The following is a 26,487-nucleotide window of genomic DNA, read 5'->3' on the forward strand; positions in this document are numbered from 1 at the left end:
GACAGTAAGAGAAAGAACGTCACAACATAAATAAGAGGAAATTAGATAGGTGCTCTCCTCACTTGGGTGAATTTACCTCAATAGTATATAGAAATCGAACCTTCCGGTCAAACCACTAGTTCCGGTTGTAAACCACAACAACCAGCACAAGCACCTACTTTTAATAATTTTATGTTTGACATTTCAAATAATATCCGTATTATTTTATGGAAATACTCAAACACTTTCAGCTTTGCCTATCTTTGAATTAATGTTTGTTTTTAATTTTAATTATTAATATGTCACGTGAAATTCAGTGGCGACGTAAATGGCACCCCGATTTAAAAGCTTGTCCCTGGCAAGCCTTAGAAGCCGGGGGACAAAACTTTTTAGTGAAAACCAAATTTTCAAATGATTCTTGTGAAATTATGATCACTGATCTTGTATCATTTTGGTATGAACACCTACCAGAAACAACACTCAGAAAGAGAATCCAGGTATTTTCTGATTAGGCCTTTGACATCCACAAGGCAACCTGTCACCACCTGAGGCCCCCCCCCCCCAAAAAAAAAACCCCACACCCCCCCCCCCGAAAAAAAAGAAAAAAGACTACACTATCAAACAACATTTTAAAGAAAAAAAGGGAAAGTGTTGAGCCTTCGAGTGTTAACTTAAATGTATAAACTTAAATGTGTTTTGATCCCTGCAATTGGCCACAGCAGTTGGCAATGCTGTGTAAATTGCTGTAGAGTTTTTAATTTTGCATAACCCATAAATGGTTTACACAAATTTTAAATTCTCAGAGACTTGCTGAGTAAATCATTTGTTACTTGTTAAAGTACTTGTAACTAAAACATGAATGATGAATGAATATTCCTACTTCATTTTTAACTTTAAAATTATAATATGCATTTTGTATGCTGCATGTCTTTTCAGGAACTCAACCCAAGTGTTGAAGCTCCATTGACAAAGATTCTTGATCATATCAAACTGACTGTGGAACGTCCCCCAAGGGGGACAACTCATATAACAGAACATACACCAGGGGGAGACCACCGGGAAGGAGAAGGACCAAGATTTCTTCTCAGGATTGGTTCTCAGCTGGCTGGAATGCCGTTTACCTGGAATTTTGTTTGTCGCCCTGTTACAGACTTAGTGGTAATAGAAACGTGTTGACTGTTCTACAATAATGGTCCAGGCTCTGTATTCATAAACGTACTTAAGTGAATGTATGATACTTATCTACTAGTATATACTTTAAGTATGTATTTAGGTATCATACATTGACTTAAGTGTGTTTATGAATACGGAGCCTGGGGCCTAATTCACAAAGCTCTCTTAGGCTCTGCTAGACAACAAAGCATCCTCTTTGCAGGTCTTTTTGCATTGCACTTCTATATCGCAAACCGACCTCGGTGGCGTCGTGGTTAGGCCATTGGTCTACAGGCTGGTAGGTACTGGGTTCGGATCCCAGTCGAGGCATGGGATTTGTAATCTAGATATCGACTCCAAACCCTGAGTGAGTGCTCTGCAAGGCTCAATGGGTAGGTATAAACCACTTGCACCGACCAGTGATCCATAACTGGTTCAACAAAGGCCATGGTTTGTGCTAATAAAAAGATCCCTGGCTGCTAATCGGAAAGAGTAGCCCATGAAGTGGCGACAGCAGGTTTTCTCTCTCAATATCTGTGTGGTCCTTAAAGGGAGGATCAACTCAAATATGAGTCTATTTGTTGGAAAGATGCATACCCGGACAACCAACACATTCTGATACTTTAAGAAGTGAAAAACGCGTAATTTTAGAGTTCATAAAAAAATGTGATTATTCCTACTAACTGGGGGCAGCTATTTTGTTTCGTTTTTGTGCCGTCCGGTGGTATAGCTTGGGGTGAAGTGATGTCAGCTCTGTCCAACTCCTCTATGCACAGTGTAAACAAACGCTCTAATTTACGACAAGGCTCTTCGCTTTCATCAACCTGACTTGTAAAACAACATAAATGACTTGATAGTATAATAAATTATTTAACTAAATATATTTCAGTTTGCATCAATAGAACGAAATGGAGTTATAGTATTTTACTCTTTTAAAAAATCCAAAGAAAAAAATGCATATTATTAGGCCTGTTGGTAGGGTATGTTTGAGCAAAAACGACCACTCACAATACCCAAATGATAATTTTCTTTTCTTTGGGACGACGTAATTGGTCAGTTTTGTGATTTTGATGGGAAAGTCTACTTAATCAAGGGTTTTACAGAATTACTTACAGTAATAAAGCAGGACAGCTGATAATGTCCATTACGATTTGAGGGATGTCTGCGCGTTTATCACACATTATCCTGTGATCTTAATAAACGAGGCATGTCTTTTTAGTGTGTCTAGACACAGTGTCTGGGGACCGTCTAAATATACACCTGCCAATCAGGAACCACAGGTACAGGCCACGGAAAGTAAAGACCAATTAACCAAGAAAACACTCCGATTATTATTTCCGTACGTGGGTTGATTTATGTACAAAACATAAGACAGTTATTTCAACACTGACAATAGTGGTTTAGTTTGTAATGAAAAATAGTATATACTTGGTTGTGGCTTACTGGGATGGATATTATTACAGAACATGTATGTTTTGTTTCTTCAGTTCAGAGACTAATTCCTGACGTGACACAGGTATTACGTAACCACCAGCTCGCCAGAGGGCATATTCACTAAGATGGTATAAAATGGCTGCGCCCGTTATATATAATAGCCGTCACATTTAAGCGTTTTATTAATTAACTATACGATTATACTTGTTGATATTAAGCAATAATGTGCACTATATATTATTGAATGTGCATACCAGGCCAAATGCCTTAATTGTATGTCTGATGCCATATCACCGTAAATAAAATGTGTTGAGTGCGTCTTTAAATAAAACATTTCCTTCTTCTTAACTGTTCTGGGAGATAAATATATCTTCTTAACTGTTCTGGGAGATAAATATATCTGATAGAAATCTCCACCAACCATTGCCTAAGACTAGTATGAACCCGATCAGTGATCAGCAAGATACGTTAAGACTAGGCCATGTTAAACCAATGATGAACAGCACTGCTTCATACAGTTTGGTTTACATTCAATTATTTGTTTTTAAACTGGAGCACATTGATTATCCCTGAATACTAATGAAAAAATGTAGCAGGTTTCCTCTCTGAGACTATAAATATGTATAAATTACCAAATGTTTGACATCCAATAGCCGATGATTAATAAATCAGTGTGCTCTAGTGGTGTCGTTAAATAAAGCAAACAGGCTTCTCCTTTATACAGAGGCAGGATTTAGTTCAGAGATAAAACTCTCACCTGGTGCACAGTTGGTGTGGGATCGATCCCTATCGGTGGGTCCATTGGGCTATTTCTCTGTTCAGCAGTGCACCATGACTGGTATATCAAAGGCCCTGGTAAGTGTTATCCTGTCTGTGGGATGATGCATATAAAAGATCCCTGGCTACCCATGAAAAAGTGTAGCAGGTTTCCTCTATAAGACTATATATGTAGAAATTACCAAATGTTTGACATCCAATAGCCGATGATTAATAAATCAGTGTGCTCTAGTGGTGTCGTTAAATGAAGCAGACAAACTTCTCTTTTATACAGAGGCAGGATTTAGCTCCGAGGTAAAACTCTCGCCTGATGCACGGTTGGTGTGGGATTGATCCTCGTCGGTGGTGTCCAATGGTTGGGCTATTTCTCTGTTCAGCAGTGCACCATGACTGGTATATCAAAGGCCCTGGTAAGTGTTATCCTGTCTGTGGGATGATGCATATAAAAGATCCCTGGCTACCCATGAAAAAGTGTAGCAGGTTTCCTCTATAAGACTATATATGTAGAAATTACCAAATGTTTGACATCCAATAGCCGATGATTAATAAATCAGTGTGCTCTAGTGGTGTCGTTAAATGAAGCAGACAAACTTCTCTTTTATACAGAGGCAGGATTTAGCTCCGAGGTAAAACTCTCGCCTGATGCACGGTTGGTGTGGGATTGATCCTCGTCGGTGGTGTCCAATGGTTGGGCTATTTCTCTGTTCAGCAGTGCACCACGACTGGTACATCAAAGGCTGTGCTATGTGCTATCCTGTCTGTTGGATGGTGCATATAAAAGATCCCTTGCTATTAATTTAATGGGAAAAAAATGTAGTGGGTTTCCTCTCTAAGACTATATGTCAAAATTACCAAATGGTTGACATCCAATAGCCGATGATAAATAAATAAGTCACATAGTTGCACCAGTAGATGTTCATCACAGTGCACTGACAGTATAGTAGGCAGAATTAGAGATGGGTGGTATTAAAATTTCAGGTTCAGTATAAGTATTTTTTTGGTGATTTACCTCGGTATTGGTACGGTATTTGGTATTAACACAATACCGATAACGAGCAGTAATTTCGGTATCTTTGGCTTTATTTGCATGCACGAGTTTAGGTTCACACGCTAGTTTCATACTTTGAGTTGATTCAAAGTGCATGTTTTCTGTTCATTCTGAGGAAGAACAATATTCATCCGGTCTTCTTTTCAGTCATTTTTTGTTCGTCAGTTATATCGTTGGTGCTTTACTAAATGATGTGAAACATTTTTGAATATAGAAATTTAGGGTTTTTGAGATTTACTAGGTTCGGTAAATTGGTATTGACATGGTACCGATACCTAACAGTACATACGGTATACCACCCAACTCTAGGCAAAAGATCATCTTGCTGAAAGACACGGAAATCGGGGACTATATATGTCAAGGCGCCCGTCTGTTCAGAAGTACATACTAAATGATGTGAAACATTTTTCAATATAGAAATTTCGTTGTTTTTTTTATTTACTAGGTTCGGTAAATTGGTATTGACATAATACCGATACCTAACAGTACATACGGTATACCACCCAACTCTAGGCAAAATTCTCGATGTAGTGCTTTTGCAATAATATAATAGGTTTAGCAGTGCTACTTGGTCACATGATGATTTCTTCACGTTTGATTGGCAGGCGTCTGATCACCTGACGAAACCCTTGATGACAATGGTGTCTGAGTTGACCAGGAGACAGGCTGAGCTGGAAAAGATCATCTTGCTGAAAGACACGGAAATCGAGGACTATATAAGTCAAGGCGCCCGTCCGTCCAGAAGTACGTTCGTACAATTTTGTTGGTCTGGTTGATTAGCCTATTTGGAGGTGGGATTTAGCTCCATTTGTTGGGTGCTCACCTGAGCAGGCTTTGTAGGGGTTATGCAGGGCAGGGGCGTAGCCAGAAATGTTTTAGCATTACACATGCCTGAGTGGGGAGATTCGGGGGGGCCTCTCCCCATGAAAATTTTGAAACTCGGGATGCCTCTGGCATTTTTTTCTATCTTTTTTTGAGTCAATTTTAAGAGGATATTTCATAGAACCATTACAGACGGCCTCGACCTATTCGTGTATTTTTTTTACATTACGCACATGGGTACTGTGCGTAATGGGCGCTACGCCTTCGCAGAGTTTGACAAATCCACTAGCACCGGCCTCGGTGGTGTCGTGGTTAAGCCATCTGATGTAAGGCTGGTACAGGTAGGTACTGGGTTCGCAGCCCAGTACCGGCTCCCACCCAGAGCGAGTTTTAACAACTCGATGGGTAGGTGTAAGACCACTACACCGTTTTCGCTCTCTCACTAACAACTGACCCACTGTCCTCAACAGACAGCCCAGAAAGCTGAGGTGTGTGCCCAGGACAGCGTGCTTGAACCTTAATTGGATATAAGCACAGAAATATGTTGAAAGAATTCACTAGCCCTTGGTCCTCACTAGTGAATGTTTTGGTCTGGGCTATTATCACCTGTAATACTATAATACAGGCACGGTGGAGCAGTGGGGGCTCTAGTCCCCCCTCCCCCTCTCCCCCCCCCAATAATTATGAATAAAAAATATTACTATTATTAAGGCAGAGATGAATTTTACTTTTAGAATGCAGGCAATAGCATTTCAGGACATCTAGTTTCCAAAATTTTACGAGGGAACATACCCTTGAACAGTACCGTATTAACCCATGGCAGGGCCCTTAGGCTTCGAGCATCTTTGGGCCCCTCGACATAGTGTTAACATTTAACACTAAAAGAAAGAAAAAAGGTTGCATGGGCCCCTGCTTTTGGTGGGCCCCTAGGCTTCAGCCTAGTCAGCCTTATGGATAATGCGGCACTGCCCATGAAGCCCCCAAGAAACTTTGCTTTGTGCCCTCGATCTAGGTCAGTTCCCCCCCCCCCCCCCCCCCCCCCCCCCTCCCCAATGTCTACTTGCTTTCGCTGTGCCTGTAATACACTGGGGCAATATCCAAAGCTTCTGTGAGGGCTAGTGACTTTCTCAGACATTTGTCGAACATTGGGTCATGGAATTTCTGGAATGTCATTGGAGTTTAAAACATTTTTGCAAATGCAAAGGCCTTAAAAGCTGGTGATGAATAATGACAATCGGTCTCACATTTTTTTCCATTTGCTAAACTCATAGAATTTGTCTGCTAAATAAGTATATGAACCCTGCTGAGATTTTCGTGAATTATAGGATCGAATCTCGGTGGACCCATTGGGTTTCCAAGACCGTGCCCCATGGTATGTGCTGTCCTGTTGATTGCAAGTGTATGTAACCGATCCATGTACCTTTAACATTTGTTTTTCAGAACATTATAAAACAGTCCCCTACGATGAAGTAGCCTTTTTCAATTCCATGCTCGACTCAAAGGTTTGTGTTTCATACCTGTATGTATTAGTTTAACATTTTGAAACCTTTACTGTTGGTAGGGGGCTGGATGTAGCTCAGTGGTACAGCGCTCGCCTGATGCGTAATCGATCTATGTTCGATTCCCGTCGGTGGGACAGTTGGGCTATTTCTCGTTCCTGCCAGTGCTCAACAACTAGTGTAACAAAGGCCGTGGTATGTACTATCCTGTATCAGGGTTTCTGCCAGAGGGTAGTAAAATGGTGCCATACCCAAAATGCAGATTTTTGTTTTTAAGTTGACCTTTTGACAAAAGGTTGGTGGGACAATTGGGCTATTTCTCGTTCCAGCCAGTGCTCAACAACTGGTGTAACAAAGGCTGTGGTATGTACTATCCTGTATCAGGGTTTCTGCCAGAGGGTGGTAAAATGGTGCCATACCCAAAATTGTTTGCAGATTATTATTTTTCTGACCTTTTGACAAAATTAATTATTCTTTTATAATTTTTTCTTAACAGTTAACCCTAAACTTAACCCCGTTTCTTTCTGGGGGAGGCTCCCATAGCGCTATACCCAAAAATGTCTTTCTGGCAGAAACACTGTGTGTGTGGGATGGTGCATATATAAAATCCCTTGCTGCTAAGGGGCGGGACATAGCTCAGTGGTACAGCGCTCGCCTGATGCACGATCGATCTAAGATTGATCTCCGTCAGTGGGCCCAGTGGGCTATTTCTTGTTCCAGCCAGTGCCCCACAACTGGTGTAACAAAGACCGTGCTATGTACTATCCTGTATCAAATGGTGCATATAAAAGATCCCTTGCTGCTAATCGAAAAGAGTAGCCCATGAAGTGGTGACAGCGGGTTTCCTCTCTCAATATCTGTGTGGTCCTTAACCATATGTCTGACACCATATTTCCGTACATAAAATGTGTTGAGTGCGTTCTTAAATAAAACATTTCCTTCCTTCCTATCCTTCCCTTTGCTGCTAATCGAAAAGAGTAGCTCATGAAATAGCGACAGCGGGTTTCCTCTCTCAATATCTGTGTGGTCCGACACCATATGTCCGACACCATATAGCTGTAAATAAAATGTGTTGAGTGTGTCGTTAAATAAAACATTTCTTTCTTTCCTTTCCTTTACTGTTATTAAGTCATTATGCAGCTCTTAGATCAGAGCTCTTACAGTTACTTGTTATTTTTGTTTTTGTTTAACGAAACCACTAGAGCACATTGATTTATTAATCATCGGCTATTGGAGGTGAAACATATGGTCATAGAAAGAAAGAAAGAAAGAAGTGTTTTATTTAATGACGCACTCAACACATTTTTATTTACGGTTATATGGCGTCAGACATGTGGTTAAGGACCACACAGATTTTGAGAGGAAACCCGCTGTCGCCACTACATGGGCTACTCTTCCGATTGGCAGCAAGGGATCTTTTATTTGCGCTTCCCACAGGCAGGATAGCACAAACCATGGCCTTTGCTGAACCAGTTATGGATCACTGGTCGGTGCAAGTGGTTTACACCTACCCAGTGAGCCTTGCGGAGCACTCACTCAGGGATTGGAGTCAGTATCTGGATTAAAAATCCCATGCCTCGACTGGGATCCAAACCCAGTACCTACCAGCCTGTAGACCGATGACCTACCACGACGCCACCGAGGCCGGTCATATGGTCATAGAGGAAAGCCGCTACATTTTTTCCATTAATGGCAAAGGATCTTTTATATGCACCATCTCACAGTAAGGATAGCACATACCACGGCCTTTGATAGACCAGTCGTGGTGCACTGGCTGGAACGAGTGCAGGTTCTTAAGTGCATTCTGGGTTATCTTATATCAGCTTGCCTATTGTGTCTGGTGGGTGTCATATCTATTACCAGTTTGTTGTTTCTGTAAATAGATTTTTAAATTTAAAATACAACACAGCAAGTCTCGAAATTGTAGGTAATGTTTCAAGAGGCTGAGCTTGATATTCTGTCATATTTTAATTCAGGGCTTCTAGAAAAAATTTTTAATCCACTAGCCATGGGATCAGTTATTTTTAAAATGTACTAGCCACAATTCACTAGCCCTCCAGTTAATACAATTTTACTAAATAATATTATAATCAGATATGTCACCTAAAGAGGAAGATAGAGCTTAAAAACATTAACATTGGGGGGTGGGGTCAGGATATTCATATTTACAAAATAGACTTAACTGCAACATTTGACAAAACAATATTTCACTAGCCGTCGGGCATGGCAATAGTAGTTATTTACTAGCCCAACATTGAATATCACTAGCCATGGGAGTGGGACTACCATAATCTAGAAGCTCTGTAATTTTATAATGCTCTAAAATACATATCAGAGGTCCTAGTTTTCCAGACACTGTCCCAAACCCTCTACTCACCCAGTGCTATATTATTTCCATCAGGCCATAGTTTTTTCTTAGCAGACCACATTTCTGCTATTTTAAAATAATTACAGCAGCCCATATTTTACTTCCTACTTTGAGACCTGCAAAAATGTAAATCTTGTGCCACCAGTGTAATAGTTATTATAGTTTCTTTTCTTTTCTTTTAACATTACATTGTTAAGGACTTTGAAGAACAAGTAAAAAAGATGGGAGAAGTAGCGTTTAATGACGCCAACCGGGAACTCTATCGACACATAATGACAAAACACGCCTGGCTTAACTGGTCCCCTACAAAAGGTTTGTTTGTTTGTTTGGTTTTTTGTTGGTTTTTGTTTTAGGGGGCAAGACATAGCCCAGTGGTACAGCGCTCGCTTGCTGCACTGTCGGTGTGAGATCGATCCCCATCGGTGGACCCATTGGGCTATTTCTTGTTCCAGCCAGTGCACCATGACTGGTATATCAAAGGGCGTGGTATGTACTACCCTGTCTGTGGGATGGTGCATATAAAAGATCCCTTGCTGCTAATCAAAAAGAGTAGCCCATGAAGTGGTGACTGCGGGTTTACTCTCTCAATATCTCTATGGTCTTTAACCATAAGTATGACGCCATATAACTGTAAATAAAATGTGATAATTTTCTTTTCTTTGGGACTACATAATTGGCCATTTCTGTGATTTTAGATGGGACAGTCTACTTAATCAAGAGTTTTTGCAGAATTATTTACAGCAATAGACCATGTCCATTACCATTTTAAGGGTGACAGGTTATTTGTTGGAGAACGTTTTAATTTTCTTCAGCAATATGGTGACACTACATGCTAATAACATAAGTGTCTACATTTTCTCCATACACTTAAATATAAACTAATATTAGGACATGCCATGATGTATCAGATTAGTAACAAATACATCACAATACCCTGTGATGTTAATAATACCGGTACATATTTTTGTGGTTAGACGGCGGCAATTGCCATGTCTGGTTACCTACCAAATATACACCTGCCAATCAGGAACCAAAGGTGGAGACAACTAAAGGAATATACCAATTAACTAAGAAAACGCTCTGTTTATCATTTCAGTATGTACATGTACATGTAGGTTACTGCATGGACAAAACATGATACATTGTTGAACAGTTATTTATGACTTATTGTGTAGCCACTTTGACAATGGTGGTTTATTTTGTATTGAAACATAATATTTAGGACTACTTATTGCTGGCTTATTGAGATGGATATTATTACAGAATATTGCGATGCATGCTTGTATACACATCACTAAAAAATCAGGTACGTTTGTTTCTTCAGCGCTAAGACTTAATTCCTGACGTGATGCATTACGTATTATGTAACCACCGGCTCGCCAGAGGATGTATTCACTGTTATGGTACAAAATGGCGTAGCAAGTTATATATAATAGCCGTCACATTTAACTGTTTTATTAATTAAATATACAAATATACTTGTTGATATTAAGGTCAGGTCAAGTCTTAAGGCTTAACACACACATTCAGAGCAAGTTGTTTTAGCGCACGCCTGTCATGGGCACAGGACAGGAGTTGATATTAAGCAATAATGCACATTAAATATTTTTGAATATGTCTTATCAGTCCAAAAGCCTTGCGTGTGCATTCCTTTAAAGTATGGTTTGCATGACAAATAGGAAATTTATGCAAGATTTGCTTTGCCTAATACACACATTAACACAAGCTTTGATTTAAAAAAAAAAAAGAGTAATATATGAATCATTAAAGGTGTATAATAGTAGTTGCAAGTATCATATTGAACTAATTTTAAAGGAACAAGCCATAGTTTCAACCTGTGAAAATTAACACTAAGTTTAGTTACAAACCTGTAACACATTTGAATAAAGTTAAAATTGAGTGAAACATGAGTCTGTCACTTTGAAAATGGTGAAATACCCTATAAAAATAGACTAAAACTCGACTCCATAGCTGTTACTTTCCAGACGCACATGCATTTTAAAAAATATGAGAACTGCATTTTGTGATATTAAAAACACCAGGATGACCAAAAACACTTCGAATGTACGGAAATGGATAATCTAAACTATAAAATTTATGTAAAGTATGATTTCAGTTATCAAAAACGGCTCTAATAGTAAAAAAAATATGCCTTAGTGTTTAAAAACTAGGGTATGTCCCTTTAAATTACATTTTTATTTGTAACAGTTAACTACAAATTAATATTGGTCCCATATATAACTTTTGCATAATAACTCCAGAAAATAAAAAAGGGTAATGACCTAGCACTTGGCATAAATTATAGTTTCCCCATGGCATGATAAAAATAAACAGAAAACATAAAAATCTACTTCAAGAAGTCACCAAAATAGCAGCCAATTCTTCACCTCCAAAGAATTATTTGTAGACTGAGCATGTTAATATGTACGGTACTATACAATAACTGACATTATGTGATCTGTTGGTCTAATAAAGTTAATACTTTTTACTAGTAGAGTAATTATTTTATTATACTGTTTTATGTATTTAAGATATCAAATATATTCATATTTCAAAAAAAAAAAAAAAATTAAAAATCACATTTTGTGGGAAACCACCATTAACAATTTTGTTAGAATTTATACATTTTTACAATTATGACCCTGAAATGATCTCTAAAGGTCATCTAAGGTCAGTTTCCAAATTATGTTTTTAATTCTAGATGTTTTTTCATGGAAATAGTTAAACATAAAATGACAATAAAATATTATTTAGGGTTATTTTTCCCATTTCTTAATTTTATATGGGGAAATTGTCATGAAGGCAATTTTGGAAAATGGCCACCATTGCCAACACAGGTGGTATTGACAATGCCTCCAATCTTAAAACTAATGTCCATGATGTGTAGTATGTGTGTGCCAAGTTTCATGCTTTTATCAAAAAGTGCACAGTTCATTCACCTATCCTCTGGACTATGTATAAACAGAAAATTAGAATATTGATGACCTATCCACAGGTAAAACAATTAGATTATTGGTGACCTATCCACAGATACATTAATTGGATTATTGGTGACCTATTCACAGGTAAAACAATTAGTTGTTGGTGACCTATCCACAGGTACATTAATTGGATTATTGGTGACCTATCCACAGATAAAGTACATGTAGTTACATTATTGGTGACCTATCCACAGGTAAAGCAATTAGATTATTGGTGATCTATCCACAGGTAAAGCAATTAGATTATTGGTGACCTATCTACAGGTAAAGCAATTAGATTATTGGTGACACATCCACAGGTAAAGCAATTATATTATTGGTGACCCATCAAACAGGTAAAGCAATTACATTATTGGTGACCTATCCACAGGTAAAGCAATTAGATTACTTGTGACCTCTCCACAGGTAAAATAATTACATTATTGGTGACCTATTCACAGGTAAAGCAGTTACATTATTGGTAACCCATCCACAGGTAAAGCAATTAGATTATTGATGACCTATTTACAGGTAAAACAATTAGATTATTGGTGACCTATCCACAGGTAAAATAATTACATTACTGGTGACCTGTCCACAGGTAAAACAGTTACATTACTGGTGACCTATCCACAGGTAAAACAATTACATTACTGGTGACCTATCCACAGGTAAAGCACCTCAAAGTCTGGATGATGATGAAAGTCTAAACGCCGGCGTCAATACAGGATCAAGCATTCCGTCTTGGACTAACCGTATCCCTCCATCAGTGATCTCCAGTGGAGAATCGTCTCCCGCAAGCAGTCCCACGAAAAGTCCTTCTAAGAGTCCTGTTTCAGCTGGTTCAAGGACTCCAGACGACAGTCCTGTTAAGGTAAGCAGGAGAGCACTTATATATAGGCTCTGCCTGTTGTGCAATCCTTTTGAATTTTTTTCTGATCAATAAAATATCTCCAAAAAAAAGGTAAGCAGGCTGTGAATAGATCTATAATCAGACCTACAGGGAGCACTTTTTTCATACTATGGAATTTTGCTATAAGTTATTTATTTCTGAGCTGATTTTTTTTAATAGTCCATTCCACGGGGAATGCCTTTTTTCATACTATGGAATTTACTACAAGTTATTTATTCTGAGCCAGTTGTTTTCTACAGTCCGTCCCACAGAGAATGTGGGGTTTTTTCATACTATTGAATTTACTACAAGTTATTTATTTCTGAGTCGTTTGATTTCTGTAGTCCGTCCCACAGAGAACACGTTTTTTTTTTATACTATTGAATTTACTTCAAGTTATTTATTTCTGAGCTGATTGTTTTCTAAATTGTACACAAAACTAGTTTGGGGTTCTTTTGGCTATTTCCAAAATACATTCATTTTATTTTTCTTCTTACGTCAAACCAAACTGAAATTATTTTTGAAAAAAAAACATTTTAGCAGGAGGATGAGACAGACTATAACATGATTCTGTGCTTCTGCACATCCCAAGTTTTTGGTTGGAATTGTAATTTCTATAGACATTACCTGTCCTCAAACAAGTGCACCTCCCCCCCACGCAAGTGGTCTGGTCCGAACATCCCAACAGCCAATGGGATGGCCTAAATTCTTCTACTGCATACTGCTCTCTAGTTCCGGTCACATGACTGTAACTTCCTTCTTTTTCTCTTCGCTAAAGGGTCTGGACGTCCTTTTGCTTGGCTCTGTTGGAGTCAACTTTTTTATAAGACCTTTGGTTTTGTATTCGTGTTTGGGTGAAATGTTTTTCACCTTCGTTTTCATTAGCTTTCGTATGTTCTTTTCGCGTATTTCGCTTGACTTTCCAAGCGTTTAATTACATGAAATGTTGTTTATATTGCCGGTTGTCGTGTCGGACGCCATTTGCAAAATGGCGTCTGTGTTGACTGGCTTTGTGTTTGGGTGAAATGTTTTTCACCTTAATTTTCGTTAGCTTTCGTATGTCTTTCGCGTATTTCGCTTGACTTGCCAAGTGTTAATTACATGAAATGTTGTTATATCGCCCGTTGTCGTGTCGGACGCCATTTGCAAAATGGCGTCTTTATTTACCGACTTTGTATTTGTGTTATGGTTGGTTTTTCTTTCTTTTCACAGATTGAAAAATTACTATTATCATATCTGATAATGTTCAGGCGACTAGTTCGAGCGTGTTACGCTGCAAGAAGTTAGTGCCGGCGGCGACCCACACGACTTATGTCCAGGTTGTCGTGTTCGTGTGGCCTCACTTCTAGATGTGACCTTTGTGCGGGCTTGTCTGATGTCGAGTTCGCGGCTTACCTGAAGGTGGTGTCAGCGAGGACCAAGAAGGTGGAATCTTCGCCTTCGATTGCTGACTCCGTGGCGGAAGTGTTACGTTCAATTCTACCGACCATGCTGGAAGAAACAATGGCGTCAATGGCGACCTTACCCAAACCGGCGGGTTCGGGGTCAGGTCCGGTTCCAGTCCCCTCTTCAGGGGGTGCGGCTTCTTCAGCTCCACCGATACCTAAGACTTCGGATGACAGGCCTGCGGTCTCTACGCAGCCCTCTAAGAAGCCGGTTCATTCAGATAGACGCTCCACGGATTCCAAGGCTCACCGATCTTCGGCGGGGAAGTCCTCTTCGGCGCATCGGAGCCGGGACCGTAGCCGTTCCACATGACCTGTATGGCTCCCTACGGGTTCCACAGATCGTCAGCGCCAACCTTCAATTGATGTGGCTTCCAAGGCCTCCGAGGGCTAGACGGGACCATCTACGGTCCGGTTAACCGGCGGCTTCCATTACGGTACATCGATTGACCTGTGCTCGAGTTCTACGAGACTTGGTGATGAAGCGCCTGCGGCATCTGTCATTGAAGAACCCGACTCGGCGGACCATATGCCTATGAGGGATTGCTTGGCGGCTGTCTACGACATGTTGCCGTCCTTGCCACATCCAACGACGATGTGGTCATCCGCGGGACCGCCCACGGTCCGGTTCTCCGGTATCTCCATCGGGCCATGACCAGAGCGACTGGCTTGTTCACGGGTGCTACGTGACTTTCTGATGATGTATCGGTTCTTGCGGTGCTGGAAGATCTGGATGCGGCGGACCATCTGTCACTGAGGGATTGTCTGGCTGTCATATCTGATATGCTACCACCGCTGGCCCATCCACCTGTTTCAGCCAAGAAGGGTCCGGTTTCGATGATCGCCACGGAGGTTCCACCGGCAGATGTCGGCATTTGATCGTTGGCTGCCACAGGCCCCCGTCGGTTTACACGGCTACCAGTAACCGGCCCTTGCGGATCGTTGTTCCAGCAAGCAGACGGAGCCCTGTAACGAACTGGAAGATTGCTGCGTCATCGGCTCACCGTTCGGTACCCTCGTCCCGTGATCGATCGAGGGTTACACCGGCTCCTGACGGGACCGTCCACGGTCCGTGTTTCTGATTGCAGCCAGTACATTGGATCGAAGTGCCTGTGCCAGGTTACTGACTGATTTCCAGATGATGCGTCGGCACCTTCCGTTATAGAAGATCCGGACGCAGTGGCCCACATGGCTGTGACTGATTGTCTCCCGGCTTCAACCTATCCTTCAACGGTGTGGCGCCGGCTTTGGATGACGCTGTTTCCGGCGGGACCAGACGAAAGAGGAGTCCACACCAGTCGGCAGCTGATTCGGCATTCAGGGTTTACACCGGCTCCTGACGGGACCGTCCACGGTCCGTGTTTCCGATTGCAGCCAGTACATTGGATCGAAGTGCCTGTGCCAGGGTACTGACTGATTTTCCAGATGATGCGTCGGCACCTTCCGTTATAGAAGATCCGGACGCAGTGACCCACATGGCTGTGACTGATTGTCTCCCGTCTTCGATCTATCCTTCAACAGTGTGGCGCCGGCTTTGGATGACGCTGTTTCCGGCGGGACCAGACGTCTTCCTGGAACTTAGATTGGCACGTCCTGTCAATGGCTTCAGTTCAGCGTACATGTACATGGCGACCATAACTCCTCATGTGCAGGATGCCAGAGGATATGCCTTGTTCCAGCCGTCGACTTTGATGTTGGTCTACCTTATATCTTCCGTGACGTCAATGTGCACTACGATTGCACACTATCGTCAACCGACTTGCCTGAAGCGATCCATTCTCGACTTTCAGCACAAGCCGGTAATCTTGGCAGACCTGTGGTCTACATATGTCTCTTTGCCGTGAAGGGGTTCGACGTTACAAGCGTTCCGGGTTGGTGACGAAGACAGTCTACTGGTCCGGTCACTTGTGTTGAGATCCCGTGCACCGATGTTCGAGGAAGGTTCAGCGACATTCGGCAGATCGTTCTCTATATCCGGTGGCGATGCAAGACAGTCGCTACTTCCGCTGGTTCCGGAAGTTATCCAGTTGCCATCGCGTGGTACAGGGATCATTGCGGCTTATCAACTCACTGACGTTCACTGTTGTTACCGCCAGAGTTCGTGACCGATGCTGTCTAGATGGTCTCTGCTGCTGTTTCGCACCGGGTGGTGTGACGACCGTGGATTTTAGCCGGTTGTTGTTTTGCGTTGCTTCACTTCCAGGTATATCGGGCATGTAGCGTAGCGAGTTGCTACGCTGTCTTGGCTCTTGCCTGTATCACGGGGTCGCTGTTTCCGATGTCTTGATTCCTGAATCACTATTACTGTTTCATGATGTATCATTGCAAGAGTAATTTTGACGTTGGCGCAACATTTGACGCTTAGAGGTCGCGGTATCCAGTCTGTTTCTGAATCCATGCATTCAGTATAATAACGCAGATTTGCTGATCTGGTTACCAGTCGCCTTGCAGTCCAGTCCCTGTTGGTGGCTGTGGTTTACAGATGAAGCCGATCTACACATCAGCCTGTTGGAGATGTTGGCAGTTACGTCATCCTTCATTGGCGAGAGATGCCGTCAGGCGCCTCTCTCATGGTAGCCACAGACAGTACCACCGCAGTGGCTTATATCAACCGTCGGGGCGGAACCCACTCCAGCAGTCTGCTGCAGTTGACTTATCGTCTCTACAAGCTGGTTGACGAGATTCCGTTGTAACTTCGGGCTCGCCATATTCCAGGGGTTTCCAATGTACTAGTCGACACACTGTCTCGGCCGTTGTCTCCACATCCGACGGAATGGATGCTCCATCCCGAAGCGTTTCGATGGGTGTGCGACAGACTTTGCACATCAAACATAGATCCTTTCGCCACACGATTCAACCATCAGCTGAGGGTTTACGTGTCTCCGGTGCCAGATCCCGAAGCTCTGGATCTCGACGCATTGGCCATAAGCTGGGAACAGATGGACGCATACGCTTTTCCTCCACTAATCCTCCTTCCAAGGGTGCTTCAGAGGTTTCAGCTGTACCATTGTCGCCTGTTACTCATTGCTCCGATGTGGCCATCCAGGATGTGGTATCCAGATCTAATACGTCTTGCCGATCCACATTCTTTATCGCTGCCAGACTGGGATCATCTGTTGCTGCATCCCACGTCAAGACTATACCATCCACATCCGCAGTTGTCCAATTGCACGCGTGGACTGTATCTCCAAGAGTTTGAGGAAGAAAGGTTTTTCTTCACAGTCTACGGCGGCCATTTTGAAAGCGCACAGATCATCTACTACTGCGGCTTACAACGTCAGATGGCTTTGTCTTCACCGATGGTGTGTCCGGCAAAAAAACCCAACCCTCAGACGATTCAAATACCTCGTCTTGCTGGTTTTTTTGCTGTATCTGCGGACCACTTTACGATTGAAGGGGTCTACCATCGCTGGGTACGTTTCGGTCATCGCTACTGTTCGTGATGTCACTACTGGAACGAAGTTATCGGGTATTCCTGAGATCCATAAGATGATCAAAGGGTTTCGCCTTGAAGATCAAGTACACCGGTTTCGGCCACCAAGATGGGACCTGAATCTGGTGTTACGAGCGTTATCGACCGCACCTTATAAGCCGATCGAATCCTCTTCCCTGCAAGACTTGACGCGGAAGATGGTGTTTTTACTCGGTTTTGCCACGGCTGTCCGTGTCTCAGAACTCCATGCTCTTGATGTAGACTTGGTACGTTTTCACCGAGATCGGCGTGCAGTCAACTTGGGGTTACTCATGAACTTTGTTGCAAAGAATCAGTTACCAGACCAAGCGCCTCGTTCGTATGTTGTGCAGGCCCTCTCCTCTATCGTTGGTCCGGCGGACATTGAGGACTTGGCGTTGTGCCCTGACAGAGCCCTGCACCAGTACATCGAGAGGACCAGATCTTTTCGACAACATCGCAAAAGACTTTTCCTTTCCTGTAACCAGAGTCGGTTGAGGGATCTTACCAAGAACACGGTGGCCACCTGGATCCGGTCTTCTATCCTGACCGCCTATCAGAAGGAGGGTTTACCTGCTCCGTCTGCTTCTAATCTGCATGAACTCCGTGCCTTGGCTGCCACGATGTCCCTGCACTGCAACACACCCATTCAGCACATTATCACTGGTTGGTTCTGGGCTACGGACTCCATCTTCGCCAACTATTATCTGAGGGATGTCTCCACAGAAGACGTTGAGGGGTTCCATCATCTGGGTCCGGTTGTTGCTGCACAGACTCTGTTGAATACAAGCCGTCCTCGTCGCCGTTGATGTCTGTCTGATTCTGGGCTGCATACCGAGATGTCCATCGAATCGACAGATGAGGATTGCTTAGACTTTTGTTCTTTTGCACAGTTCACGTACTGGTGCCGGAACTTTTGTCTCGATAACCTTTACCCTGCACTGCATGTGGTTATTGGTTGTCGCTATTGGACTAACAGATCTTTGGTGTACTAGACAGAAAACACTCGGGGGTCTTGTTTTGTTCAATGTTCTGACGGATGCACCTCATTAGGTTGTCGCTTGTTATTGAAAAACTATATCACTTCAATACGTGAGGGTTACCTAACACCTGCATCCCTGGTGGCTACGTCTTCCCACCCTGTCAGAACCAGCATGAGATGTGGCTTCCGCCTCCTGGTCCATGTGTTCTAGGAGCCGTACCTGCCACTGCTGACGGATGCCACCATTCTGGTTGTTGTTACTAACATCACCTGCATTGGTCTGTGACGGGCATCCCTAGGATGAGGGCTTACCAAGGTTGGCCTTATTCTTCCACTAGTCAGCCTGTTTCCGGTTGGGGAGTTTTCACAAGCATCTACGGATCTCGGCACCCACCACCATCTGTTGAATGCTGCACTTGTTTGAGGACAGGTAATGTCTATAGAAATGGAGAAAACTTGAGTGTTTTCTCTTTTATAGATACATTACCTGTCCTCAAGATTCATCCCGCCCGGGCCTCCCCGCTTCCTGTTCTCCGTGCGATGTGCTCAGGGAAAAAGAAGGAAGTTACAGTCATGTGACCGGAACTAGAGAGCAGTATGCAGTAGAAGAATTTAGGCCATCCCATTGGCTGTTGGGATGTTCGGACCAGACCACTTGCGTGGGGGGGAGGTGCACTTGTTTGAGGACAGGTAATGTATCTATAAAAGAGAAAACACTCAAGTTTTCTCCAAATTATGAGGTGGAATCTCAAAATATTGATATTAAATCGTCTTTCAGGTCTCACTATGTCCATTGCCAAATTAACCAATTGTTAACTATAAACAGGTTAATTGATGTGTACACAGACATGTTAGTCAGTTGATCTCATTGAAGACGCCTGTAACTCAGATTTAATAGAAAAGTACATAGATGTTTGTTAGAAAAGTAATATTTCAAAGGGAGGCCACTCGCATTAATTTCATATCACATTTTAATCTGCCCACCGTTACTCGCATTAATTTAGGGACGCATTAATTTCAGGATCTACAGTAACAAATGTCTCATGGTCGTAATGTATCAGTGCTTTCTAATTTGCCTGTAATAATATCAGCCTGTATATCTCAGTTGAATTTTCTTTTTTTTCTTTTTTTTTCTACGAAGATTTATTTATTAAAATATTCCTTCCATTACACACACGCACACATATAGGCATTAAGATGAAAAAGGTATATTTACATATCGATGTACACCAGGGCTTCTAGATTATGGTACCCCACTCCCATGGCTAGTGATATTCAGTGTTGGGCTAGTAAATAATTACTATAACTAGCCCTACGGCTAGTGGAAAAAAAACCTTGTCAAATGCTGCATTTACTTAATTTGTAAATATGACTATCCACCCCAATCTAAGGATTTTTAAGCTCAATCTTCCTCTTTAGGTGATATAACTGATTATTACTATTAGTAAAATTGTATTTATTTAAAGTAGGGCTAGTGAATTTTTAATCGTGGCTAGTACATTTTTAAAATCACTGATCCCATGGCTAGTGGAGTTTTATAAAATTCTAGAAGCCCTGATACACATACATGTTCAGACTTCAATTGATTCTGATAACTATAGATTATAACAAATGTATTGTTGTCATACTGTATCATTGCATTCTGATTTGTCTGTACACTTTGGTTGATTCTAATAACTGTAAATTTTGACTTTATGTAAATTTGCTTACATTAACATTTAGCATTTTGAGGCTGGGATGTAGCTCACTTGGTCTGAGGTGCGAGCGTTTGTCTGAGGTGCGAGTGCTTGTCTGAGGTGCGAGTGCTTGTCTGAGGTGCGAGCGCTTGTCTGAGGTGCGAGCGCTTGTCTGAGGTGCGAGCGCCTGTCTGAGGTGCGAGCGCCTGTCTGAGGTGCGAGCGCTTGTCTGAGGTGCGAGTGCTTGTCTGAGGAGCGAGCGCTTGTCTGAGGTGCGAGTGCTTGTCTGAGGTGCGAGCGCTTGTCTGAGGTGCGAGCGCTTGTCTGAGGTGCGAGCGCTTGTCTGAGGTGCGAGTGCTTGTCTTAGGTGCTAGTGTTTGTCTGAGGGTGTGAGTGCTTGTCTGAGGGTGTGAGTGCTTGTCTGAGGTGTGAGCGTGCTTAGGTTGTTTGTCTGAGGTGCGTGCTTGTCTGAGGTGCGAGCGCTTGTCTGAGGTGCATGCGCTTGTCTGAGGTGTGAGTGTTTGTCTGAGGAGTGAGTGCTTGTCTGAGGTGCTGCGGTGTTTATCAAACAGATCCAGGCCCTTTTGTCCCTTAAATTTCCCTCCCTTGGTCCATCAGACCTAAAGTGTGCCCCCCCCCCCCCCCCCATCTATTTTAACATCACACTGACAGTGCCCCAACCCCCACACCCATTTTCAAATACACTCCACTAGGCCTGCTGACTTCTGGTTATCTTGGATTTTAAACTGAAGTATATAGCAGCAGTGTGTTGAACAACTATATGTTAGAGCACAAATATACTGATGGAAATAAATATGGGAACACATGGTATTGTGGAGCAAATTTAGTTCACTACTAGCATAGTAATGTCTGTATAACAATTCAAAGATGTCATATGAGATTGACTGCCTGTAATGTGAACTGAATGTAAGGAACACAGTTTTCTTCCTGATACTATGGATGAGGGTTGCTGTCATTGTTTGCTGGTTTTGTTTATGTGTTCCATTAATTCTTTCCATCAGTATATTTGTAATTATTTTAAAATGTCCAGAGTTATGATGAGGGAAATATTAATGCTTTCCTTTCCTCTGTGACTGGTATATCAAAAGCTGTTGTATGTGCTATCGTGTGCTGGATGGTACATATAAAATATTCCTTAACTAATTTGCAACATATTATTCAAAGGGATTTTTATTTTTTTAAATCTTGAATACAGACCGAAGTATTCCACAGTATAAGGATGTTTGAATGTCATTTTGCTTTGGCTTCCACGACTGGTATATTAAAGGCTGTGGTATGTGCTATCCTGTCTGTGGGATTGTGCATATAAAAGATCCCTTGCTACTAATGGAAAAATGTAGCGGGTTTCCTTTCTAAGATATAATGTTGAAATTACCAAATGTTTGACACCCAATACAGGCCTTTGGATTTCATGGTAACTTTCATTTCTGGTATGGTACCATGTCAGTAAAATCACAGAACTGAAATTTTTCATGATTATTATACAGTCGAATCCACTTTATTGCATATCGGTTTATAGCATGAATCGGTTATTTGCATGTCATATTAACAGTTTCCGATGGGTTACCATGATCGCAAGGCAAAGTGTTTCCCATTTAGTTCATCTGAGGTGATTAATAAATCAATGTGTTCTAGTGGTGTTGTTAAACAAAACAAACTTAAACTTTCCTTTCCTCTGATTTCAGAATGTGGAACTAATAAGACGACAAGCCTTGGAGAGGCGTTTAGAACAAGATGCGAAGAAGCAAGAAAAACCGAAAAAGAAGAAGAAAATGGCATTTTGATGATGCTTCTTCAATAATACATTTAATATTTACAAACCATTATTAGTTATCAAACTTTTTACATGCATACAGCACAATCTTTTCTTCCCCTAAATACATTTTGACATCATAAACATTGCTTCACTATAGGCAGTTAATTGTATGTCAGAATAGTTTCCATAGTGGAAGTCATGTCAACAACTAACTTACGTCATCAGCGATACGTACATCACAGCTATGACACAATGCTGCCTCTTGTTCTCAACTTGCCAACTTAATTTCAACAACAGTATCGTTCGAAAATCTTCCATAAAATGATAAATATTCAAAATGGATAATAGTCAGAATATCCAACTCGCTATTCGGAAAGGACAACATCAGTTCACTCGTGCAAGATAAACGGTATTGCTGAGTAGCGAGTTAAGTATTCTCTACATGCTTTAGGGGTTAGGTGTATCATAAGATGCTTTATATGCTTTTCAAAACAATTGTTTTATTTTTATTTATTTAGTATTTTTTACCGAACAAAAAGCAAACATAAATACATATTAACAAAAATCCAGTAATAATGTTCAAATGATGCCATAATGGTGAAGGTGGGTGGGGTTAATAAGTTATGTAATTTTAGAGGTGGTGTGGTCTTAGGATTACATAATGTTATATGGGGGATGGCGTATTAAAAATGTTACATTTTGCATTACATAACTATTGAATGGCCGCTTGTTGATTTTCTGATGAACTTTGTGACATATCAGAGGCCGTGGTATGTACTATCCTGTCTGTGGGATGGTGCATATAGAAGATCCCTTGCTACTAATGGAAAAATGTAGTGGGTTTCCTCGCTTAGACTATATGTAAAAATTATCAAATGTTTGACATCCAATAGCCAATGATTAATAAATCAATGTGCTCTAGTGGTGTTGTTAAACAAAATAAACTTAAAACTTTGTGACAAATATATCATGGTCGACATAACCTTTTGTGTTTCATACCGTTTTTGGTTTCACATAAAATTATTTATCAAACTGATTAATGACAAACACTGGGATAACCAGTAGCACATAATGTGACATCAGACTTTACATAAACTGTAAAAGAGCTGTAATGTTTTCTAAACTATATTACTCAACAAAGAGTGGCAACTTTAAACCACAAGTGAACTTGTATACATGTACGTACTGCAAAACGGGTATTATTTGCATGGGTGTAACCTTTGCAATTTGAATGTAAATTAGTGACAGAATCCATTAAAAAAATACATAATGACAAGAAAAATATACTTGTGTTACAAATTTGAAGAATATTGACATAAAACAAATGCCTTATTTATTAGGTTTCAGCACCATAATCATCATCCAGTGGCATAGTGGTGGGGGGGGGGGAACAGAGTCAATAATGAATGTCCCCTAATCAAACCGTTTTTTTTTTACTGTATTAAATGCCATAAAATCATACATACATTGTGGGGCCCCCACCCCACCCCCACCCAGCCACCCAAATATAAAATCCTGGCTAAGCCAGTGTCAGCAGCAGCATATGCAAACTATTAACACGCTTTGTCAGAATAGGAAGAAATTTTTTCTGCTTATTGTTCTACATAATGTTAAATGTTATTATGTATGTTTGGAGAGAACCATAATAAAATATATAATAAATTATTATTTTAAAATTATGTACATTATACACTAGGATTTTTAACCATTTTTTCATCTATATTATGGATGTATATATTGCATATATATTGTGTTGTATAAAAAAAAAGAATATTGATTAAATATTAAAGTACATGTACTCTTGAAATGTCATTTGTGACACATTTTAATATGAAATGTCATTACATGTAATGAAATTACAACTACATATTGTAAAATATACTCCATGAAAAAAGTTCTTGTGCATTATTAAAATCTCAGTGATACTTATATTTTTAAATAACTGAAAATCATTTGTTTGCAATACATGTATTACATGTATGCATCTGTTAAAAGTATGGTGATCCAGTCCTGTCTTCTGATCCTAAAGAATAGTCTACACCATGATTGGTGCACACCGTTGATGACGATATAACAGGACTGCATATTGCTGAACGGTCGTGGTCGTATTTTATGATCACGTAACCAGTTGCGTACAGTTCTCCCACTAATTGATCTTGACGAAAAGGGGATGTTTTGATTGTCAGACTTGTCGTATACGATTGATGGCAGATATAGGCATTTTGAAACGGTGGTTCCCTATATACAGAAGATCTCTAGTAATCCTGTTAATAACATTTTCACAGACACCATAGTGGTTGTTAGTGGTGTTCAACAGCATAGCCAGCATGAGGCAGATGAGGCGCTTGCCTCGTTTGGAATTTCCCCAGATTTATTTTTATTTTTCCCATGACACTGATATTTATTTTACAGTCTGGGTTTGCCTCGGCGTTTTTTCCTCTCTGGCTACGCCCCAGGTGTTCTAACAAACGCCAATGAATACCAAAACGTCTAGCAACAATGTGTTGTGCCATTCCAACTTCAATCATGCCAATCGCTCGAATATGGTCATTTTCTGAGGGTTGTGACATCATGTCGGATACCAACAAAAGTTTTTCTAAATGATGAGAAGCCATACAATCATTTGGTGGTCCAGTAATTGGAAAAAATTACATCAAATAGGAGCACAGGACTCGAAGTGTGCATAAGGCATGTTGTGCGTATAAAGAGTGAATAACGTGCAATTGACAGAATACCTTTGGAATATCAAAGCAGGGGTGGAAATTCTCCTCTGATCAGCTGTTTTCCTCTCATGGAACATTGCGTTTCCTTGTATTTTAATCGTCTTGTCGGATGGCACAGATTTTTAGCCTAGGATTTCAAGAATTTCCGGGACACCTCTAGATTTCCTCATTATAGTTCACCAATTCCCACCTCTGCAAAGGGAATGGTACGTTATGCAATCATTTTCAGAAATTTTCTTGACCAGATTTCAAGTACCGGTAAATGCAGTTATGTATACATTAATTTAGTGCACAGGAACTTTTTTCCGTGAGTAAATTTTTCATTTTTAGTTGTCATAAATTCAATACCATTTAAGCATAATGAATAAACTTTTTGAAATTGATGAGAAACTCTTGTCTTAATTATTTCTTTATCTTATACACCCGTTAGCGAGAACACCATTCGTTATGTTTTTTTATAGCATATACTTGTTAACATATACATGTGCGATAACATATGACTGCCTCTTCGTAGGTGATGACCAGGTCATCTATGCCATACTATTCGATGAAAACCCCCCCCCCCAAAAAAAAAAAAAACGAACAGTCGAATCGATCACTCCATACCGTACATGTTAACCTGAAATTGACTTGTCTGTGATGCACAAGTTAACCAAGTGCTAGGACCATACATAGGTTTTAGTTGGAAAAGGCATTTAATTGTATTTTAAAACTGTTGGGTGGTTTTTTTTTTTCAGGATATGTAAGAAATAGAATACAACATTTGTGTCCGTTGGATACAATTTATCTTACAACTCGTTTAAAATGTATCCAACTCGTTAAATACATTTTAAGACAACTCATAAGATAATCATGATATCTAACTGCCACTCGTGTAGTATTCTATTTATTAAACATTGAACTCTATCATTACTGTCATTTGCAGATGGGAGAAGAGGGGGTGAAGGCTTGACTCGTGCATTTATTTTGAGTTAAGTCTTAACATTCAGTTAACATATGTTTATGCTCTTTTATAATTTGACTATTTCTTGCAAAATATATACATTGCACTACGACTGGTATATTAAATAATGTGGTATGTGCTATCCTGTGTGGGATGGTGCATATAAAATATCCCTTGCTACTATTGACACCCAATAGCTGATTAAAAAATCAATGTGTTCTAGTGGTGTCATTAAATAAAACAAATTTGTGTAACGGAATTTAGATATAACGAGTTTTCGATATAACGACAAAGTGACCCAGGGACGAATGTGGTCTGACTGTACATGTCATATTCTGTTTCAGCCAATGGTTGTGACAAATAAAGTAATTGATTGATTGAATGTAGTGAGGGGTGGGGGTTATATGTCACAGAATACATATAACTCATTGTAGCAAGAGGGGTGGGAGCAGAATATATATGCCCTTGCTTTTTTTGTGGTTTTTTTGTTGATTTTATTATGTAGGTCATGAATATATATGTACAAATTTACAGAAAGCAGCATATCTGACTTTGGTAT

The 26,487-nt window shown here is 40.8% G+C and overlaps 1 protein-coding gene across 1 annotated transcript; it reads left to right on the forward strand.

The window, feature by feature from the left end:
* The first annotated feature begins 133 nt into the window (after positions 1-133).
* LOC121385277 (non-homologous end-joining factor 1-like) lies at positions 134-25,368 on the forward strand. Its single transcript, XM_041515889.1, has 7 exons — positions 134-476; positions 916-1,137; positions 4,996-5,134; positions 6,653-6,714; positions 9,277-9,391; positions 12,711-12,913; positions 22,192-25,368. Exons 1-7 carry the CDS (start codon positions 279-281, stop codon positions 22,288-22,290), a joined length of 1,038 nt encoding a protein of 345 aa, XP_041371823.1. The 5' UTR covers positions 134-278; the 3' UTR covers positions 22,291-25,368.
* The last annotated feature ends 1,119 nt before the right edge of the window (positions 25,369-26,487 follow it).

This window comes from Gigantopelta aegis, chromosome 11 (assembly GCF_016097555.1).
Source record: "Gigantopelta aegis isolate Gae_Host chromosome 11, Gae_host_genome, whole genome shotgun sequence".
NCBI lineage: Eukaryota > Metazoa > Mollusca > Gastropoda > Neomphalida > Peltospiridae > Gigantopelta > Gigantopelta aegis.

Coding starts and splice junctions, on each gene's coding strand:
- LOC121385277 (XM_041515889.1), top strand. CDS start 279: ATGTCACGTGAAATTCAGTGGCGACGTAAATGGCACCCCGATTTAAAA. Junction 477..915: donor CACTCAGAAAGAGAATCCAG/GTATTTTCTGAT, acceptor ATGTCTTTTCAG/GAACTCAACCCAAGTGTTGA. Junction 1,138..4,995: donor GCCCTGTTACAGACTTAGTG/GTAATAGAAACG, acceptor TTTGATTGGCAG/GCGTCTGATCACCTGACGAA.